Below are 16,858 nucleotides of genomic sequence, written 5' to 3'. Positions count from 1 at the left end.
ACATACAGGAGCATCAAAAGCAGGACTGCCAGAGTGGACTTTCCACAGGCTGTGAAATATTCTGCAACCTTTGGGCTGTCATAAATGAAACAAGTAAATTATTCAAAAATATTGATCCATACATTTTTTTTTGTTTTATTGGAGGTTTTGGGTATGGAGCTACATAATCCAAAACCAGAGATGGTGAAGAACCTGCGATTATATTTCCAAATGATGAAGAGTGGACATTGGAGGAGAACCTGTAGTCGGTGGTCACGGCCTGTCCCGGACCTGCAACACCTCCTCATTAGTCAGGAAGGCGTAGCAGCATCAGGAGGTTGAGGACGGCAAGACTACCAGCCTCCACCTTGACAACATTTTACAGGAGCACAGTTGAGAGCGTCCTGTCCGGCTGCATCTTGTGTGGGACGGCAGCTGCAAAGCATCGGACCAAAAGTCAATACAGAGGATCATCAAAACAGCTGAGTAGATCATTTTTAACTCAGACCTACATGGAACCCATGTCCTTTGATTGTTGGGACCCTGTGGTAGGATAGCAAATAACCATCTTGGATCTGGTATGTGGGTGGGATGGAGCAAATGATGGCTTCTGAAGTGCTGGCTCACCTGTTTCCACCTCATGTCGTGGCTACTCATATCAAATGCACAGAGGCCAGCCATGCTGAGACTTACTGAAATGTAACCATCACCAGGCCAATAATCTGGAAGGAGGATGGATTGGTGTGTTGTGGAGGAGTGAGGCTTTGAAGGGTGATGATGCATTATGGTCTGCTTCCCTTCCTCTTTAGAACATAAAACATAGAAATTAACAGCACAGTGAAGACCCTTCAGCCCAGTGTTGGGCCAACCTAATCACCTGCTCTAACAACTCCCTACAATTTCCCTCCTCCATGTACCTCTTTGGCTTGGCTTCGCGGACGAAGATTTATGGAGGGGGTAAAAAGTCCACGTCAGCTGCAGGCTCGTTTGTGGCTGACAAGTCCGATGCGGGACAGGCAGACACGGTTGCAGCGGCTGCAGGGGAAAATTGGTTGGTTGGGGTTGGGTGTTGGGTTTTTCCTCCTTTGCCTTTTGTCAGTGAGGTGGGCTCTGCGGTCTTCTTCAAAGGAGGTTGCTGCCCGCCAAACTGTGAGGCGCCAAGATGCACGGTTTGAGGCGATATCAGCCCACTGGCGGTGGTCAATGTGGCAGGCACCAAGAGATTTCTTTAGGCAGTCCTTGTACCTTTTCTTTGGTGCACCTCTGTCATGGTGGCCAGTGGAGAGCTCGCCATATAACACGATCTTGGGAAGGCGATGGTCCTCCATTCTGGAGACGTGACCCACCCAGCGCAGCTGGATCTTCAGCAGCGTGGACTCGATTCTGTCGACCTCTGCCATCTCGAGTACTTCGACGTTAGGGATGAAAGCGCTCCAATGGATGTTGAGGATGGAGCAGAGACAACGCTGGTGGAAGCGTTCTAGGAGCCGTAGGTGATGCCGGTAGAGGACCCATGATTCGGAGCCGAACAGGAGTGTGGGTATGACAACGGCTCTGTATACGCTTATCTTTGTGAGGTTTTTCAGTTGGTTGTTTTTCCAGACTCTTTTGTGTAGTCTTCCAAAGGCGCTATTTGCCTTGGCGAGTCTGTTGTCTATCTCATTGTCGATCCTTGCATCTGATGAAATGGTGCAGCCGAGATAGGTAAACTGGTTGACCGTTTTGAGTTTTGTGTGCCCAATGGAGATGTGGGGGGGCTGGTAGTCATGGTGGGGAGCTGGCTGATGGAGGACCTCAGTTTTCTTCAGGCTGACTTCCAGGCCAAACATTTTGGCAGTTTCCGCAAAGCAGGACGTCAAGCGCTGAAGAGCTGGCTCTGAATGGGCTCTTAAATGATCCAAATGTATCTTTCCCCCACCACCATTGCCGGCAGCACTTTCCATGCACCCACCACTCTCCCTGTGCGGCCCAACATCGACTGTCCACCAGTGAAAGTGGCATGCATGCTTCACAGCGCAGTGTCCCTTTCTCTTCAGGAACCATGACATGAGATGAAAGCGACCAAGATCATGACTCACACGGATAGCAGGCTGAATTATGTACTCAGTGCTTCAGCGAGACCTGAACCCATTGCTCTGTGCCAAACACACTGTCAACTGAATACATTAATGGAGTGTATAAACCCTTCACTTCTTAGAATATATTTAAAGTATCCTCAAGAGCAAAATGATGGGCCTGACATAGTTGCATAGAAGAACCATATTTCAGAGCTCGGAATTAAATTCCCAGCTTTGCTACAGATCTCACCCTGAACCAAATGAACAGATTGGGATTGTGCTCACACATGGTCACTAAAGCATTTAAAATATTCACAAGGCTTGTTAGCATAGGCAGAAAGGTGATCTCTCCATGGGTGTGGAGCCCAACACCAGCAGAGTGGCTGGAACATGACGACTGGCCTGGACTGTACCACCACTGCTGTAAATAAGGTGCATTCATGGGAGGGCTATCTGGGATCTTAGAAACCTAGAAACCATAAAACCATAGAACACAATAGCCCAGAAAATAGGCCATTGAGCCCTTCTAATCTGTGCCAAAATATCATTCTGCTAGTCCCACTGACCTGCACCCATTCCATAACCCTCCAGACCGCTCTCATCCATCCAAGAGTGAGCCTGCATTTACCATTTTAGATAGCAGCTCGTTCAACTCTCCCAACACACTCTGAGTGAAGAAGTTCCTCCTAATGTTCCCCCTAAACATTCCACCTTTCACCCTAAAGCTATGACCTCTCTGAAAGGGGCTATATTTATCTCTTCTAATATAAGTGGAAAGAACCCACTCACATTTACTCTGTCTACTCCCCTCATAATTTTGTAAGCCTATATCAAATCTCCCCTCATTCTTCTACACGCTAAGAAATAAAGTCCTAACTTGTTTAATCTTTCCCTGTAACTCAACTCCAGAAGACCTGGCAACATCCTAATAAATCTTCTCTGCACTCTTTCAATCTTATTGATATCCTTTCTGTAGTTCGTTGACCGGAACTGCACACAATGCTCCAAATTTGGCCTCACCAATGTCCTATACAACCTCACCATAACATCCTAACTCCTGTACTCAAGGCCAAGATGCCATAAGGGAACCAAGGTTCCCTCTGCCTGTTAACTTTGTCTTTAATCCTGACAGGAACATGCAATCTCTGCACTCTCAAAATTTCCACTTTGAAGGCCATCCACTTACTGAATTCATCCTTATTCGGGAACAATTTATCCCAATTCAGTCCTCCTGCATACATCCTCATTTCCTCAAAATTGGCCTTTCTCCACTTTAGAATCTCAACTCGAGGACCACTTTATCCAAAATTAACTTTAAACTAATGAAAATATGGTCACTGGACCCAAAATGTTCCCCTACACATACTTCTGTCACTTGTCCTGTCTCATTCCCTAATTGGAGATCCACTACTGCACCCTCTCTCGTTGGTACCTCTATATATTGATTTAGAAAACTTTCCTGAACACATTTGACAAACTCCAAGCCAACCAGCCCTTTTACAGTATGGGAGTCCCAGTCAATATGTGTAAAATTAAAATCCCCATACTATCACAACCTTGTTTTCTGCAGCTGACTGCTATCTCTCCACAGATTTGTTTCTCCAATTCACTCTGACTATTGGGTGGTCTATAATAAAACCCTCTCAGTGTGGTCACACCTTTCCCATTCCTCAGGTCCACTCATGAAGCCTGAGTAGACAAGCCCTCTCGTCTGACCTGTCTGAGCACAGCTGTGATATTTTTCCTGATGCACATTGCCACTCCTGGAGTCTCCACCTGGCAGCACGTATTTGGTATTGCTCTTACTGATATCAAAACGGTTGTTAGAAATTTCTAACAATGGATGACAGAAGAGGAAAACGTGCTAAAGCAAACTTTAGAAACTAAAGATAATATGCAGATACTGGTTCCGGCGTTAGGTGCAATATCAAAACTCGAGATGAAGGGAGATCAAAATGCACAAAAGGTTCAAACCTCTCTTAAGGTGATGAATGATCAAATCTCTGGCTTTATAGTGAGTATTGGAAATATTATTGGAAGAATATCTCAGTTGGTCAGTACTGTTAATGCTCCAAATGATAAGATTTGTTCTTTGGAGGAGAAGTTTACTGGGGCTGCTTTGGAGATGGAAAAATACCAAAAGAGAGTGGCTGATTTCGATAACAGAGGCCGAAGGAATTACTTACGAATTATTGGCCTTGCTGAATTTTTTTTCAATATGATTATTTGGAGAGAGCCCATCGAGCTCTAAAACCGAAGCTGCCCTCTACTGAAAAAAAAACCTGGTTCATTCGTTTTCATCAATTTGAAATGAACAAAATTGTTATTTGTCAAGCTCGCAAGTAAGGTAGCATTAACTACAAAGGTTCAGACATCCTTTTTTTTTTGAAGATTGTAGTTCGGAATCTCAGGCAATGTTCAGAGAGGTTATGTCTAAATTCTACAAAAAAAAAGATCTACATCCTTCTTTGCGCTTCCCAGGTCGGCTGAAAATTTCCCCACTAAGTTCCTAAATGGTTCCTTTCCCCTGAGGATTCTTGAAAATAGCTTTGTGGGCAAAGTGTTTAAATATGATGACTGTTAACCTTTAAAATCGATTAAGAATGGTATCCTAATTGAACTGAACTTAGTATGATTTACTGAATTTTTTATAGTTATGGAATGCTGTAATCGTTTAATCCAAAAGTGATTTATGCCAGTTGAAGAACATTTAACTGCTGAACTGATCATTGCTATGAAGATTGGACATTTTAACCTGTGACAGTGGACGATTTGCAGAAGTGATTCTAAATGTAACGGTTTCATTACTGGTTTCCCATTTGCAGTTGCTGAATTGCTTTTTTATCCCATTCATGTCTAATATAATGATCTATTATATTGAATCTACCTATTTTTAGTCTTTATTCTTCCTCTGATTGATAGTTTAATAATTTAACAGCAACACAACATGGCGTTCCTTTGTCACTTGATAACATGTCACATGATTTTAAAATGGAGGTTGTGTAATGATAGTGATCGTGGTTGCAATGCAACTAGCAATGCCCTACTGTTTGATTAGACCTGGCTGCCAGCAGGGGACTGACACACAGAATGTAGATCTGTAATGGAGACTTGCAGCCTCATGGCCTGCCTCATGTGCTGCTTACATCAACTTTAAAGAAAAGAACCTTTACCTTCATCCATGTGTGGTCTAAGAGCTCACACATACGAATACAAGATGAAACATGGTGTCAGAAGTGAGATGAAGGAAATGAAAAGGAAATACTTTAAAAGGTAAAATCTAAAGTCAGCAACTGATTAGTGAAGAGAAACTAACACAGTGAAAAATGGAAGGATTACATTCACCAGTAAAACTTCAGCTGACAGGTAATGTGGCTGAAAATTAGAACAGATTTAAACAGCATTTTGGATTGTATTTAGTGGCAGTCAGATCTGATGAGAAAAGTGATAAAGTGAAAGTGTCAGTTCTTTTACATTTCGTGGGTGATGAAGCCCTGGAGGTGTATAATAACTTCACATTTGCTGCTGAAGGAGACAAAATTAAATTGGAAAAAAAAATAATGGAACAGATTGAGGCATACTGCATACCTAAACGTAACATGACATTTGAGAGGCACAGTTTTTTCACGTGTACAAAAATAGAAGAAAGTATTGATCAGTATGTGACTGAATTGAGAAACAGAAGCAAAACGTGTGAATTTAATGGACTGACTGACTCTCTGATAAAAGACAGACTTGTATGTGGTATTCCAGATAATAGTCCAGGGGAAGAACTGCTAAGAGAGCAAAATCTAGACCTGGAAAAAGCCATAGCACTCTGTAGGGCTGCAGAAACTGTAAAAACATAGGCAAAAGAGTTGTTCAGTGAAACTAACTGCAACGTGGATGCAGTGAGCAAGAACAGACATAAAACATTTAACAAAAAGTGCACCAAAGTGGAAAGAGGGGCAAGGCCAACGAACAAAAATGAAAGGGACAATCGAAAGCCATGTTGTTGATGCGGTACACAACACCTACCAAAAAAGTGTCCAACATATAGCAAAACATGCAATATATGCAAAAAAAGCAACCATTATGTCTGTTGTTGTAGGAAGCAAGTGCAACAAAGCAAGGTTCATGCAGTAGATGAAAGGGAGATAAAGGAATCCTCTGTAAATGTTGTGACTGAAAACAAGAAAGAAAAGAGACTGGATCTTGAGATTAATAGTGAATGACATATACATTTCAGTTAAATTGGATACTGGAGCACAAATTAATGTAATATCAGAGAATAATTTTAAGAAGATTAAACCCAGACCAAAGATGTATGGACAAAAGTGAAGGTGACAGGATATTCGAGTACTGTTATACCAGTGCAAGGAGAATGCATGGTCAAAGTGAAACACAAGGACATGCTAAAGAGGATCCACGGAGGACATCTCGGAAATAAAAAGTGTAAGAAAAGAGCCAAGAATCAACAATGATATAACAAATGAAGTGTCAAACTGTACAATATGCAGGAAATATCAAGCAAGCATTCCTGCAGAACCACAAAAGCCACATACAGCACCATACAGACCTTACCAGAAGTTAGATGCTGACCTATTCGTATGTCAAGGGAAGGAATATCTTGTAGTCACAGACTATTACTCCCTGTATCCAGAGGTGTGTAAACTGAACACCACCACTGCAGATGCTGTAATAAGAGGTATGAAAGCCATATTCTCCAGACATGTCGTGGCAAGTGAGGTCTTCACAGACAATGGACCTCAGTTGTGCAATTTAAAGAGTGGGACTTTGTACACACCACATTAAGTCCTCATTTTCCACAATCCAATGGTCTAGTGGAAAAATCAGTACAGATGGTGACGAACAAGGCAAAGGACAGTGGGACAGACCTACTAGAGCATGCTGGTATACCACACAATGCTGCTCGAATGTGGTATGTCACCAGCACAACTCCTTATGGGTTGGAGGCTAAGATCAAACCTACCCATTCAGGAGAACCTCTTAAAAACAAAAGAGGGGGAGAAGGACTCTCCCTCCTCCCACCCAACCTAGTCGCACTGCTGTCTCTCTCTCTCTCTCCCGCTCTGCCGTAACAGCACCAGGAAAAAAAAGCCAGTTTTTGGAGCTTTCCTGGTTTTAGGATTGTGTACCTATATCTTAAAGGGGCATTGCCTCAAGCAGAACGACTAGCTGCAATCCCTGGGGGAACAGACAAGTTGAAAAAGAGAATGCGACTGTATGGAAGGGTGTCAAATTGGCTGTCGAATCTAAAAGCCTTCCAGACTCACACTGGCAAGAAGTCTTACCTATGGTGCTCCACTCCATAAGGTTGCTCCTCTGCACAGTGACCAACGCAACTCCTTACAAGGTTATATTAATGTTCAAGAGGAAATCCACAACCGGAACCAATCTCCCAGCATGGCTAATGGCACCAGGGCCAGTCTTGCTGAGAAAGTACTGAGGAGGAGCAAGACAGACCCCCTGATCGAGAGGGTGCATCTGCTGCACGCCAACCCAACATATGCCTATGTGGTATACCCTGACGGCAGAGAGGACACCGTCTCATGACCCATGACCTGAGCCGGAGCCCTTGAGACCTACTGACCATGTACCACAGGGGATCCAAGACATTCGGGAAACCCAAAGTCCTCCAGTACTGCGGCACTCGACCTGATTATCAGAAGATTTAAATTTTACGAATAATCTTTTACAGTGATTCCTTGGATGATCAACATTTATTAGATGCTCCGATTTCAGAGGCGGAAATTTTTAAAGCTATTTCTTCTTTTCAAGTGAATCACACAGGCCTTAAATGGAGAGACACACACTTAAATGGAAGGCAGAGTTCATGAAGTGGGTGAAAGAGTTCGGGCGGGAGGGGAAGTTACAGAAGGTTGATTAATTCACGAAACCCCTTACTTTGGTATTCAGAGAAATGTCCTTTTTAGACAAGGGCCTACTTCAGCAATTAGAACCCCTTTTAGGGGTCAGTCGAAGTGGAGTGCAGTATTTCTTCTGCTAACAGAGAGCCCTTTTCGTGGGTCAGTTGAGTAGAATGCAGTATTTGTCATAGAAGTTGGATCAATGGGAAAGCCAGATTTATGAAGATTGGAAGAATACTGTCTAAATATACCATTAATTTCTATACGGTCAATGGTAATACTACCATCCTCTTTTGAATCTCCATAATAAGGCATTTAGCAGCTAAGCCTTTTAGCAGATTTGCCAAGAGTTTACCCGGCTTATCACTGTGAATATAAAATTGAAACACAGCTTTTGAAAAAGAAGTGTCAATAGGATAAGTTAAAAGCAAGTCATACTTAATTTTAAGCTCAAACCATTTTTTAAAATATCTCAGGTTTTGAAGTAAGGGCGTATTGTTGGTCTAAAATTTTTATTTTGATTGGTGAGTGCAATCCTTTCAGCATTAGCCTCTTTTTTTTCATTTTCACCGTATGCAAGATAATTTGTCCTTTAATATAAGCCTTAAAAGAATCCCAGAAAGTTAAGTAAGAAATCTCCAGAAGAATTGTCCTCAAAGAAAAATACAATCTGATCCTTCATAGACTAAAATAAATCTGCATTGGAGAGTAAAATAGTATTAAAGGTCAGTGTCTGACAGATTGTGGTAAACCGGGAAAGCTCAGTGATAAGACCACTGGAGCATGGTCTGAAATTACAATGGACTCATATTTACATACATAGATTAACAGAATCAGTTATTTATCAGTAAAAAAAATCAATCCGTGAATACATACAATAAACATTAGAGTAAAAGGAGTACTCATTATCATTGGGATGGAGAAAATGCCAAACATCTGCAGTGCACACTTTGGTAGGAAAGAGTGAATGAATAAAGTTGACTTATTTAATGTAGCTATATTGGAAGGATGAACAATCCAAAACAGGATCTAAACAGCAGTCTCCACCCATTTCCAAAGAATATAAATTTAAGGAAGAACAAAAATGTGAAAAAAAGACAGATCTTCAGCACTAGGACCATGAAGGTTAGCGACGGCAAACATTCTATTATGTAGTTTCCCATAAACATTGAGAAAACGTCCATAAGTATCAGAAACAATATTATGCTAAACAAATGGAATAGATTGGTCAATTAAAATCAAAATTCCTCTAGCCTTAGCCATAAAAGATGCGTGAAAATGCTGCCCCCTCCAGCATCGAAAAGGATGCAAAGTGTCATTCAAATGGATATGCATTTCTTGTAAAAATATATTAGCATTAAACTTTCAATGTGCATAAATATTTTCTTCCATTTAACAGGATGGTTTAAACCCAAAAATATTCCAACTCATTATATTAATGACTTTATTCATATTAACTAAATTAAAAACAATTTTGACTACTTGAAATCAAAATTCATAAGTCAAATGAACTCAATTTAGCCAAGAGACTGGAAAAGCTCGACAAGAGAAGGAATATAAACAAACATGAATCACCGCAGTAACTTTAAAAAGGAATCTAAACCAAATCCTCCCTCCTTCCACCCCCCAAAAACTATCCCGAGATAGCAAATTAAATCCCAAAATACTCATCCCTCCAAAATCTTTCTTGAAGGCACACTCCTTTTCTGAATGCAAACCTCATTAAAACTTCCAAACTAATGTAGACTTGTTACGACTAATACCAAAATAGCAAGGTCAGATTTCAACAGCTCAAACAGCTATATGGTGAATTAACAGTATAAAAAATTAATGTAACAGGCCAATTACGTTTAAAACATACCTTAATTCAAAGAGAAATATGAAAAAAATTGACCTTATGATAAGAGCAACGTCAGAAAAAAAAAATTGGAACCATCCAATTACTCATACAAGTTGGTTTAAGCGCAGTAACCTTTAGCAATCTCAGTTTCATACATCTTGTAAGTTCAAACAAAAATACAGGAACAAAGAAAGCATTACTGATGCACAGAAGTAGAAGTGGAAAGGAGTTCAGCGAGAAATTTCGGAGCATCCATTGGCAAACGCAATCAATATTTTGAAGTGTTCGGGTGTACAATCCGAAGACATGCTGGGAAATGAAGATAGTGTTTGTAACCTCCCTTATACAACCTGGACATAACTTTACATTTGGCTCGTTCTTTCGTCACCTCCATGGGCTAATCTTCAGAAATTCTGAATTTCTTCTGACGATATGTTAACATCCCTCTTTGGAGAGATTCATGTATTAGGAAGTCTTTAACTTGGAAATGATGTAGAATCTCCAAACAGGGTTTATTCCCAATGGTAAGGAAAAGTAGCTAGCAACGTTTCACCAAACTCTTCCCAAAGTATTTTTGCAAAGCATTTAGTAAGCTGGCCAGATTCCTTTTCCTTTTAGATTATTTTGTCTGCTCCTTTGCTTCTAAGACACCCACCTTCTTCAGTAGGTTGTCATTTGATTTGCTTAATCAAGTATTAGCTGCTTAATCAAGGATTAGATGCTTAATCAAGTATTAGCTGAAATTCTGCAAATTCCACTGACCATTCGAGGGATTTAATCTGTTCATGGTCTTCGCTTAACTTGCAAATTTCATCCAACTTCACGTCCGTTTGATGAACAGTAGCTTTAATAGCTTTAACGACATTTAAGTGTTCCATCAAAGTAGCCATCAAGGGGCTTTCCTCTAGGAGGAGTCACGTGATGGAGTAGTGGCCGGACGGTGAACTCCAGCCCTCTCCAGAAAAGTCGGGAAAAACAAGAGAAAATACAAAGGCACAGAAATACAAGTTAAAGAAAAGTGAGTATAAAGGTGGAAAGAAGATGGAGACAAAAGGAGAAAAATCAAAATCAACGGAAAGAAGAGAGGAAGAGAAGACAACGGAGGAAAAAGGTGAAGGCCTTACCTGTCCGAAGAAGCCCGCTGTGGAGAGAGGGCCCCACTACCTCAGGTCGGTAGAAAGAGAACTACAACAATGGCTCACAGAGCCGAGTAAAAGTGCGCAACCGCGCATGCGCGACTCCTCGCGCATGCGCGACGCGCATGCAAAAAAACACACCGACGGGAGGGGGGACCAGCTGGGGAGTCGATCTCCACAGCCGGCAACGACAGCTGCAGAACACCTGCAGCAAGAAGAGACCACAGAAGACAATGGCAACAAGAAAGAAGAGGAGGAAAGGGCAGCAAAGAAACAACAGATGGTCAACCCAGAGGAAGAAGAAGAGGAAGAGTACAGTGAAATAGATAAAGGGAAAGGCAAGGTAAAGGATATACTTGCTCTTGTTAGAGGATACATGGAGTCATTTAAAGAATGGCAAACACAGGAATTCAATGATTTAAGAAGAAGAATAAACAACACAGAAGAGAAAATAAATAAAATGGATATGACCTTAACAGAAATGGGGAAAAAAATGGACAAGATGGAAGAACGGGCAATAGCAGCAGAAATGGAGGTAGAAGACTTAAAAAAGAAATTGGAGGAATCTAATAAAAAAACTAAAGAGACACAAGAATTACTAGCCCAAAAAATAGATATAATGGAAAATTATAACAGAAGAAATAACATAAAGATAGTGGGCCTTAAGGAAGATGAAGAAGGCAAGAATATGAGGGAGTTTATAAAAGAATGGATCCCTAAGGCCCTAGGATGTCCAGAACTACAGCAAGAAATGGAAATAGAAAGGGCACATAGAGCATTGGCCCCTAAACCACAACCACAACAAAAACCAAGATCTATTGTAGTAAAATTCCTAAGATATACTACAAGAGAAAAGGTACTGGAGAAGACAATGGAAAAAGTAAGAGAGGGCAACAAACCACTGGAGTATAAAGGGCAAAAAATCTTCATTTATCCAGATATAAGCTTTGAACTCCTAAAGAAGAGAAAAGAGTTTAATACAGCAAAAGCGATTTTATGGAAGAAAGGATATAAATTTACACTGAAGCATCCTGCGGTATTGAAAATATTTATTCCAGGACAACAAAACAGACTATTCTCGGATCCAGAAGAAGCACGAAAATTTGCAGAACAATTACAAAAATAGACTGAGGGATGAAGACGGGTAATGAGAGCAAAAATGATCACGATTGATATGTATGTGGGTAAAGACAAAAATAGACTGAGGGATGAAGAAGGGTAAGGAGGGTAAAAATGACCACGATTGATATGTATGCGGGTAAAGAGGTATAAGAGTGAATAGAGACAATGGGCATATGTGAAAGTATCTGTAATTAGAGGAAAACATAGAGAGTATAGACAAGAATTAATAAGAGAAGGTAATGGAATAGAGAGAATAAGGAGGGAATTAAAAGAGTGACCTTTGTGACATATAAAAAGCGAAATCTTTTCTGGGGGGGGCTGGGTGGGGGAAAAGAGCGGTCACTGCAAAATCAGTTGACGCTTGCGAGTGGATTCGCAAATCCAAATGGAGAGGGGAGATGTGGTTGTCCGACAAGGGATAAAGGGCAACTCAGGAGGGGAAGGGGAGATTGGGGATAAAAAAGATAGAAATAGGAGAATAAGGAAAATGTTGGATGTTGTAGGAATGTTGTCTGGTAAAGAGTTGAAAATAAGAAAACAGAAATGGAAAAGGAGGAAAGGTAATGATGGAAAAACGGAAAGAGAAGATAAACAAAATATAAAATGGCTACGCTGAACTATATGACTCTAAATATTAATGGAATACATAACCAAATTAAAAGGAAGAAACTACTAAATTTACTGAAAAAGGAAAAAATAGATATAGCATTTGTCCAAGAAACACACTTAACTGAATTGGAGCACAAGAAATTAAAGAGAGATTGGGTAGGACATGTAACAGCAGCATCGTATAATTCAAAAGCAAGAGGAGTGGCTATATTAATTAGCAAAAATGTGCCATTTAAAATAGAAGAGGAAATAATAGATCCAGCAGGGAGATATGTTATGATAAAATGTCAGATATATTCAGAGCTTTGGAATCTACTTAATATATATTCACCTAACGAAGAAGATCAAAAGTTTATGCAAGATATCTTTTTGAAGGTAGCTAATACGCAAGGGAACATACTAATAGGAGGGGATTTCAATCTGAATTTGGATCCAAATATGGATAAAACGGGGAAAAAAATTAACAGGAAGAACAAAATAACCAAATTTATAATTAAATCAATGCAAGAAATGAAACTTGTGGACATATGGAGGAAACAAAACCCAAAAGAAAAGGAATACTCATACTACTCGACTAGACATAAAACATACTCAAGGATAGACCTATTCCTGTTATCAGCCCACATTCAAGGGAGAGTTAGGAAAACGGAATATAAAGCTAGACTATTATCGGACCACTCACCCCTGTTATTGACAATAGAGCTAGAGGACATCCCTCCAAGAATGTATAGATGGAGATTAAACCCCATGCTACTTAAAAGACAGGATTTTAGAGAATTTATTGAAAAACAATTAAAAATGTACTTTGAAGTAAATACGGAATCAGTGGAAGATAAGTTTATACTATGGGACGCAATGAAAGCATTCATTAGAGGGCAAATAATAAGTTATGCAACCAAGATGAAGAAGGACTATAACCAGGAAACAGAGCAGTTGGAAAGGGAAATAATAAACATAGAAAAAAAATTAGCAATAAAGGAAGATACAACCAAAAGAAGAGAATTGGCGGATAAAAAAATAAAATATGAAACATTACAAACATATAAGGTGGAGAAGAATATAATGAAGGGGCTTTCCTCTTCTTTCCTCCCATCCTTAGCAATTCTTGTCATGGCTTTCATTAAACAATTTCCATAGTTGATAGAAAAATATCAGAAGAATAAAAAATCTTTTGAAATAAGGATGTACGAAGTGGAAGGTAATTAATAAATTAGGAGAAACTGCAGTTAGCTGCTTACTCCATCAGTCGCCAGCAGGAGGTCCACCCATAACCTTCTCTGAGATATCGATCTGAGATATCGATCTAAAGGCCATCCCACCAAAGCTTCACCGCTGACCCGTTGAAGGCCATACCACCGAAGCCTCAATGCTGACGAAGACCACTCACCACTGATCTGCCAAAGGCCGACCCGCTGAAGCCTCACTGCTGATCCGCTGACAGCTGCTCCACCCCCTGCTCAGTACCTCGCGCATGCTCAGTACCTCCCACCTGTTCAGTCCCTCGCTCCTGCTCAGTATTCCACTCCTGCCTTTCTTAAATAACCTTCATGGCAATACAGGACAGTTTCGTGATCACTGATAGTAGGGAGATTTTGACCATACAGTGAAGGACATCAGTGAAATGTCTACCACTGACCCTACAATCCACTGCACATATTCCTAAACCATTCTCAATGATCTCAGGTTGGCGAGAAAAGCAAGCTAACAATGATCAGCTTATGTATAATATGCATGGAATTGTACTCAGCAGGAAAATGAACTCAAACAGTACTGAGTACAGGACAGAAGGACAGGAGGCCATGTGGTTAAGGAGGTTACGCGGGTCACAGGAGCTGGCAGCACCCATGGGCTCTTGCGCATCTCTTTGCTTCGATAAGGACACTAGACAAGTGGCATTTTTCTTGCATGCCCTCACAGGACAAACGAAAGAAAAGGGCTTTTATGCACATTGTGTAGAAGACAATAGATGGTAGGCTGAATCTTGAACACATGAATGGTGAGCAGGAAGGTGGCACAATTCAAGTTCAAATTCATTATCAGCTGACTGTACAAACACAACCCAATGAAGATGCGTTTCTCCACACCACCGTGCACACACACAATATGCTGCACCTTGGCTGCCCTGGTGAAGGGAACGAGTATGTGATGGATGAAATTACATAGCGAGGTTTGTCAAATGGGATGAAGTATCAAGAACGGCAATGGAAGGAGCACAAATTCAACAGAGGACAGGCATAACTTGGATTCAAAAGCAGGAAATTCGACGAACCAAGTAGTGCAGTGATGACAGTGTTTTAGAAAAGGCAGGTTCAGCCACAACTGGAACATTGCATCCCATTCATGCACGCCATTGATCGACAAAAAGGATGTCCAGTCCTTACAGGAGATGCATAAAAATATATACTGGACTAGATTGTCTGACATAGGAGCAGATCTAAATCTTCAGGAAGCTTTCTGCATCTGAGGCCCAGCAGGAGCCCATCTGGCAACTTCTTGAATCCTGTTTCCAATGCCTGGCTCCCATGAGTCAGTCTGCATCATCCTGCAGCCTGCTCAGAGTCCTTCGACTGCCAGTCACCGGTAGCCGGTATGGATCAGCTGTTGAGCCCCTCGCTCGTCCTCTGCCGTGGTCACTTTCCTGTTGGGTCATCTCCCAATGTTCTCCTTCTCAAAGGGCTATCTCCTTCCCATTTCTTGTGACCTGCACTGGTCTCCTGCTCCCCAAAAGTCTGCAAACCCTTGGGGCAGGCTGCCTAGTACAGACGCTGCCATCTCAGGCACAGATCTCCGTGGTTTTGCTTTATCTGTTCCAAAATGCATATTCTTCCAGTCATTATCTAGCAAGAGGACATCCAAGCACCTTGTAGCACGAGTGAGAGCACTCAAGACCAGAAAGAGTACAACATGCTTTTATACAGTAAGAATAACATACAAATAGACTTTGGACTGAACTGGGGTTTTCGCAGGGATCCAGGGTTCATATCAGGATATGCGGGAACGGAGTCGGGGGAGGAGCCAGTCCTTAGAACATCACTCCAGTTGTGAACTTTGAGTTCACTACACTCCTTTTTCCCACTTTTTCTTTCTGTTCTAGAGCCTCTACCTGCTATCATGATCCAGAATCCTGTTGCCTTTTCAGTAAAGACATTCTTGAGGACAACCTCCTCATTCTACCTTCTCTGGACATAAACCTGGCACCTGGGACACTAGGGCCATGAGAGAGCAGCTCCACCAGCTGTCATTGTGCACCCTCAGGCACTGCTGCCTCCTCAGTTCCAAGGGAAGATTCTGCACTGGTCATGTTCTGCACTGGTCCCTGTACTTAAAAAAAACTCTTCCACACTCACTCGTACAATCTGGCTGACAAGGTGTGTGCAGAAAGAAAAGGTGACCACAGCCAGCTCCCAAGCATTCACAGAACAGGGGTGTGTGCTGTGATGTCAGCAAATCCATTTGCCCAACTGGCCCAACACTAAACCCTGTTACTTTCACAGTCTGTTTCAGAGACTAGTCCTGGGAGATACAATGTCACTTTGGTGAAATAGCTGCAAAGACAAAGGACTGCCCAGCTGAATAAAATATTTTGAACGTTCATGTCACAAAGGATTTGTCTTCCCTCTGCATTTTATTCATTCACCTCAGCCAAGATGTTCAAATCGATTTCCAAGACAATATTAATTTAGTTGACTTAAAAATGCAGAATTAGATTTGACAGAACTCAACGGCTTGCAACTTAATCCTTCTCTCAAAAGCTTTTACTGGTGTCCAGCACAATGATAAATTTGCTGGCTTTTGATCATCTTGCATCACACTTTACAGGCATGCAACAAGCAGTGCCATAGTATGTCTGAAACCATGAGAAGCTTTGTCATTCTCTTGAAAGGCATGTTTGCCATGTCCTTGCGAGTTCTGGGCAAGCAGCTGCGTAGATCTCTGTTTTGCTTTGCTAGATCGTTGGAAGTCATATCCAATGCAAGAAACCATCTACAAATCAGATACACTCAAGGTATGCTTCTCACCTGCACTGACGGTGATGGCCTCCATGAACTGATCTCGCCAAGAGTGTGTCCCAACCACAAGTGCAAGGTTCGTCTTCTTTATGAGCTTGTCCACTGTGCTCTGCCAGTTAAAGGAGGTAGAATTAATGGCGGGACCTGGTGCACAATTAAACATCCAACATCACTTAGCTCACTCTATGTATGCCAGTCATCTGCTTTGGCCCGTACCCCTGGAATTCATACATAC

At 41.4% G+C, this 16,858-nt stretch overlaps 1 protein-coding gene across 2 annotated transcripts in view; it reads right to left on the bottom strand.

Annotated features, from left to right (window-relative positions):
- slc8a3 (solute carrier family 8 member 3) overlaps positions 1-16,858 on the bottom strand; it is a 471,668-nt gene that overhangs the window by 48,828 nt on the left and 405,982 nt on the right. For both annotated transcript variants that reach the window (XM_069918112.1, XM_069918113.1), the window contains one exon: positions 16,633-16,732. In XM_069918112.1, the coding sequence (XP_069774213.1) occupies positions 16,633-16,732 (100 nt within the window). The remainder of the gene's footprint in view (positions 1-16,632; positions 16,733-16,858) is intronic.

The sequence above is a fragment of the Narcine bancroftii genome, chromosome 2, assembly GCF_036971445.1.
Source record: "Narcine bancroftii isolate sNarBan1 chromosome 2, sNarBan1.hap1, whole genome shotgun sequence".
NCBI classification, from domain to species: Eukaryota; Metazoa; Chordata; class Chondrichthyes; order Torpediniformes; family Narcinidae; genus Narcine; species Narcine bancroftii.
Note: the sequence above shows the minus strand (reverse complement) of the source record. Positions and strands in the feature narration are given on the sequence as shown.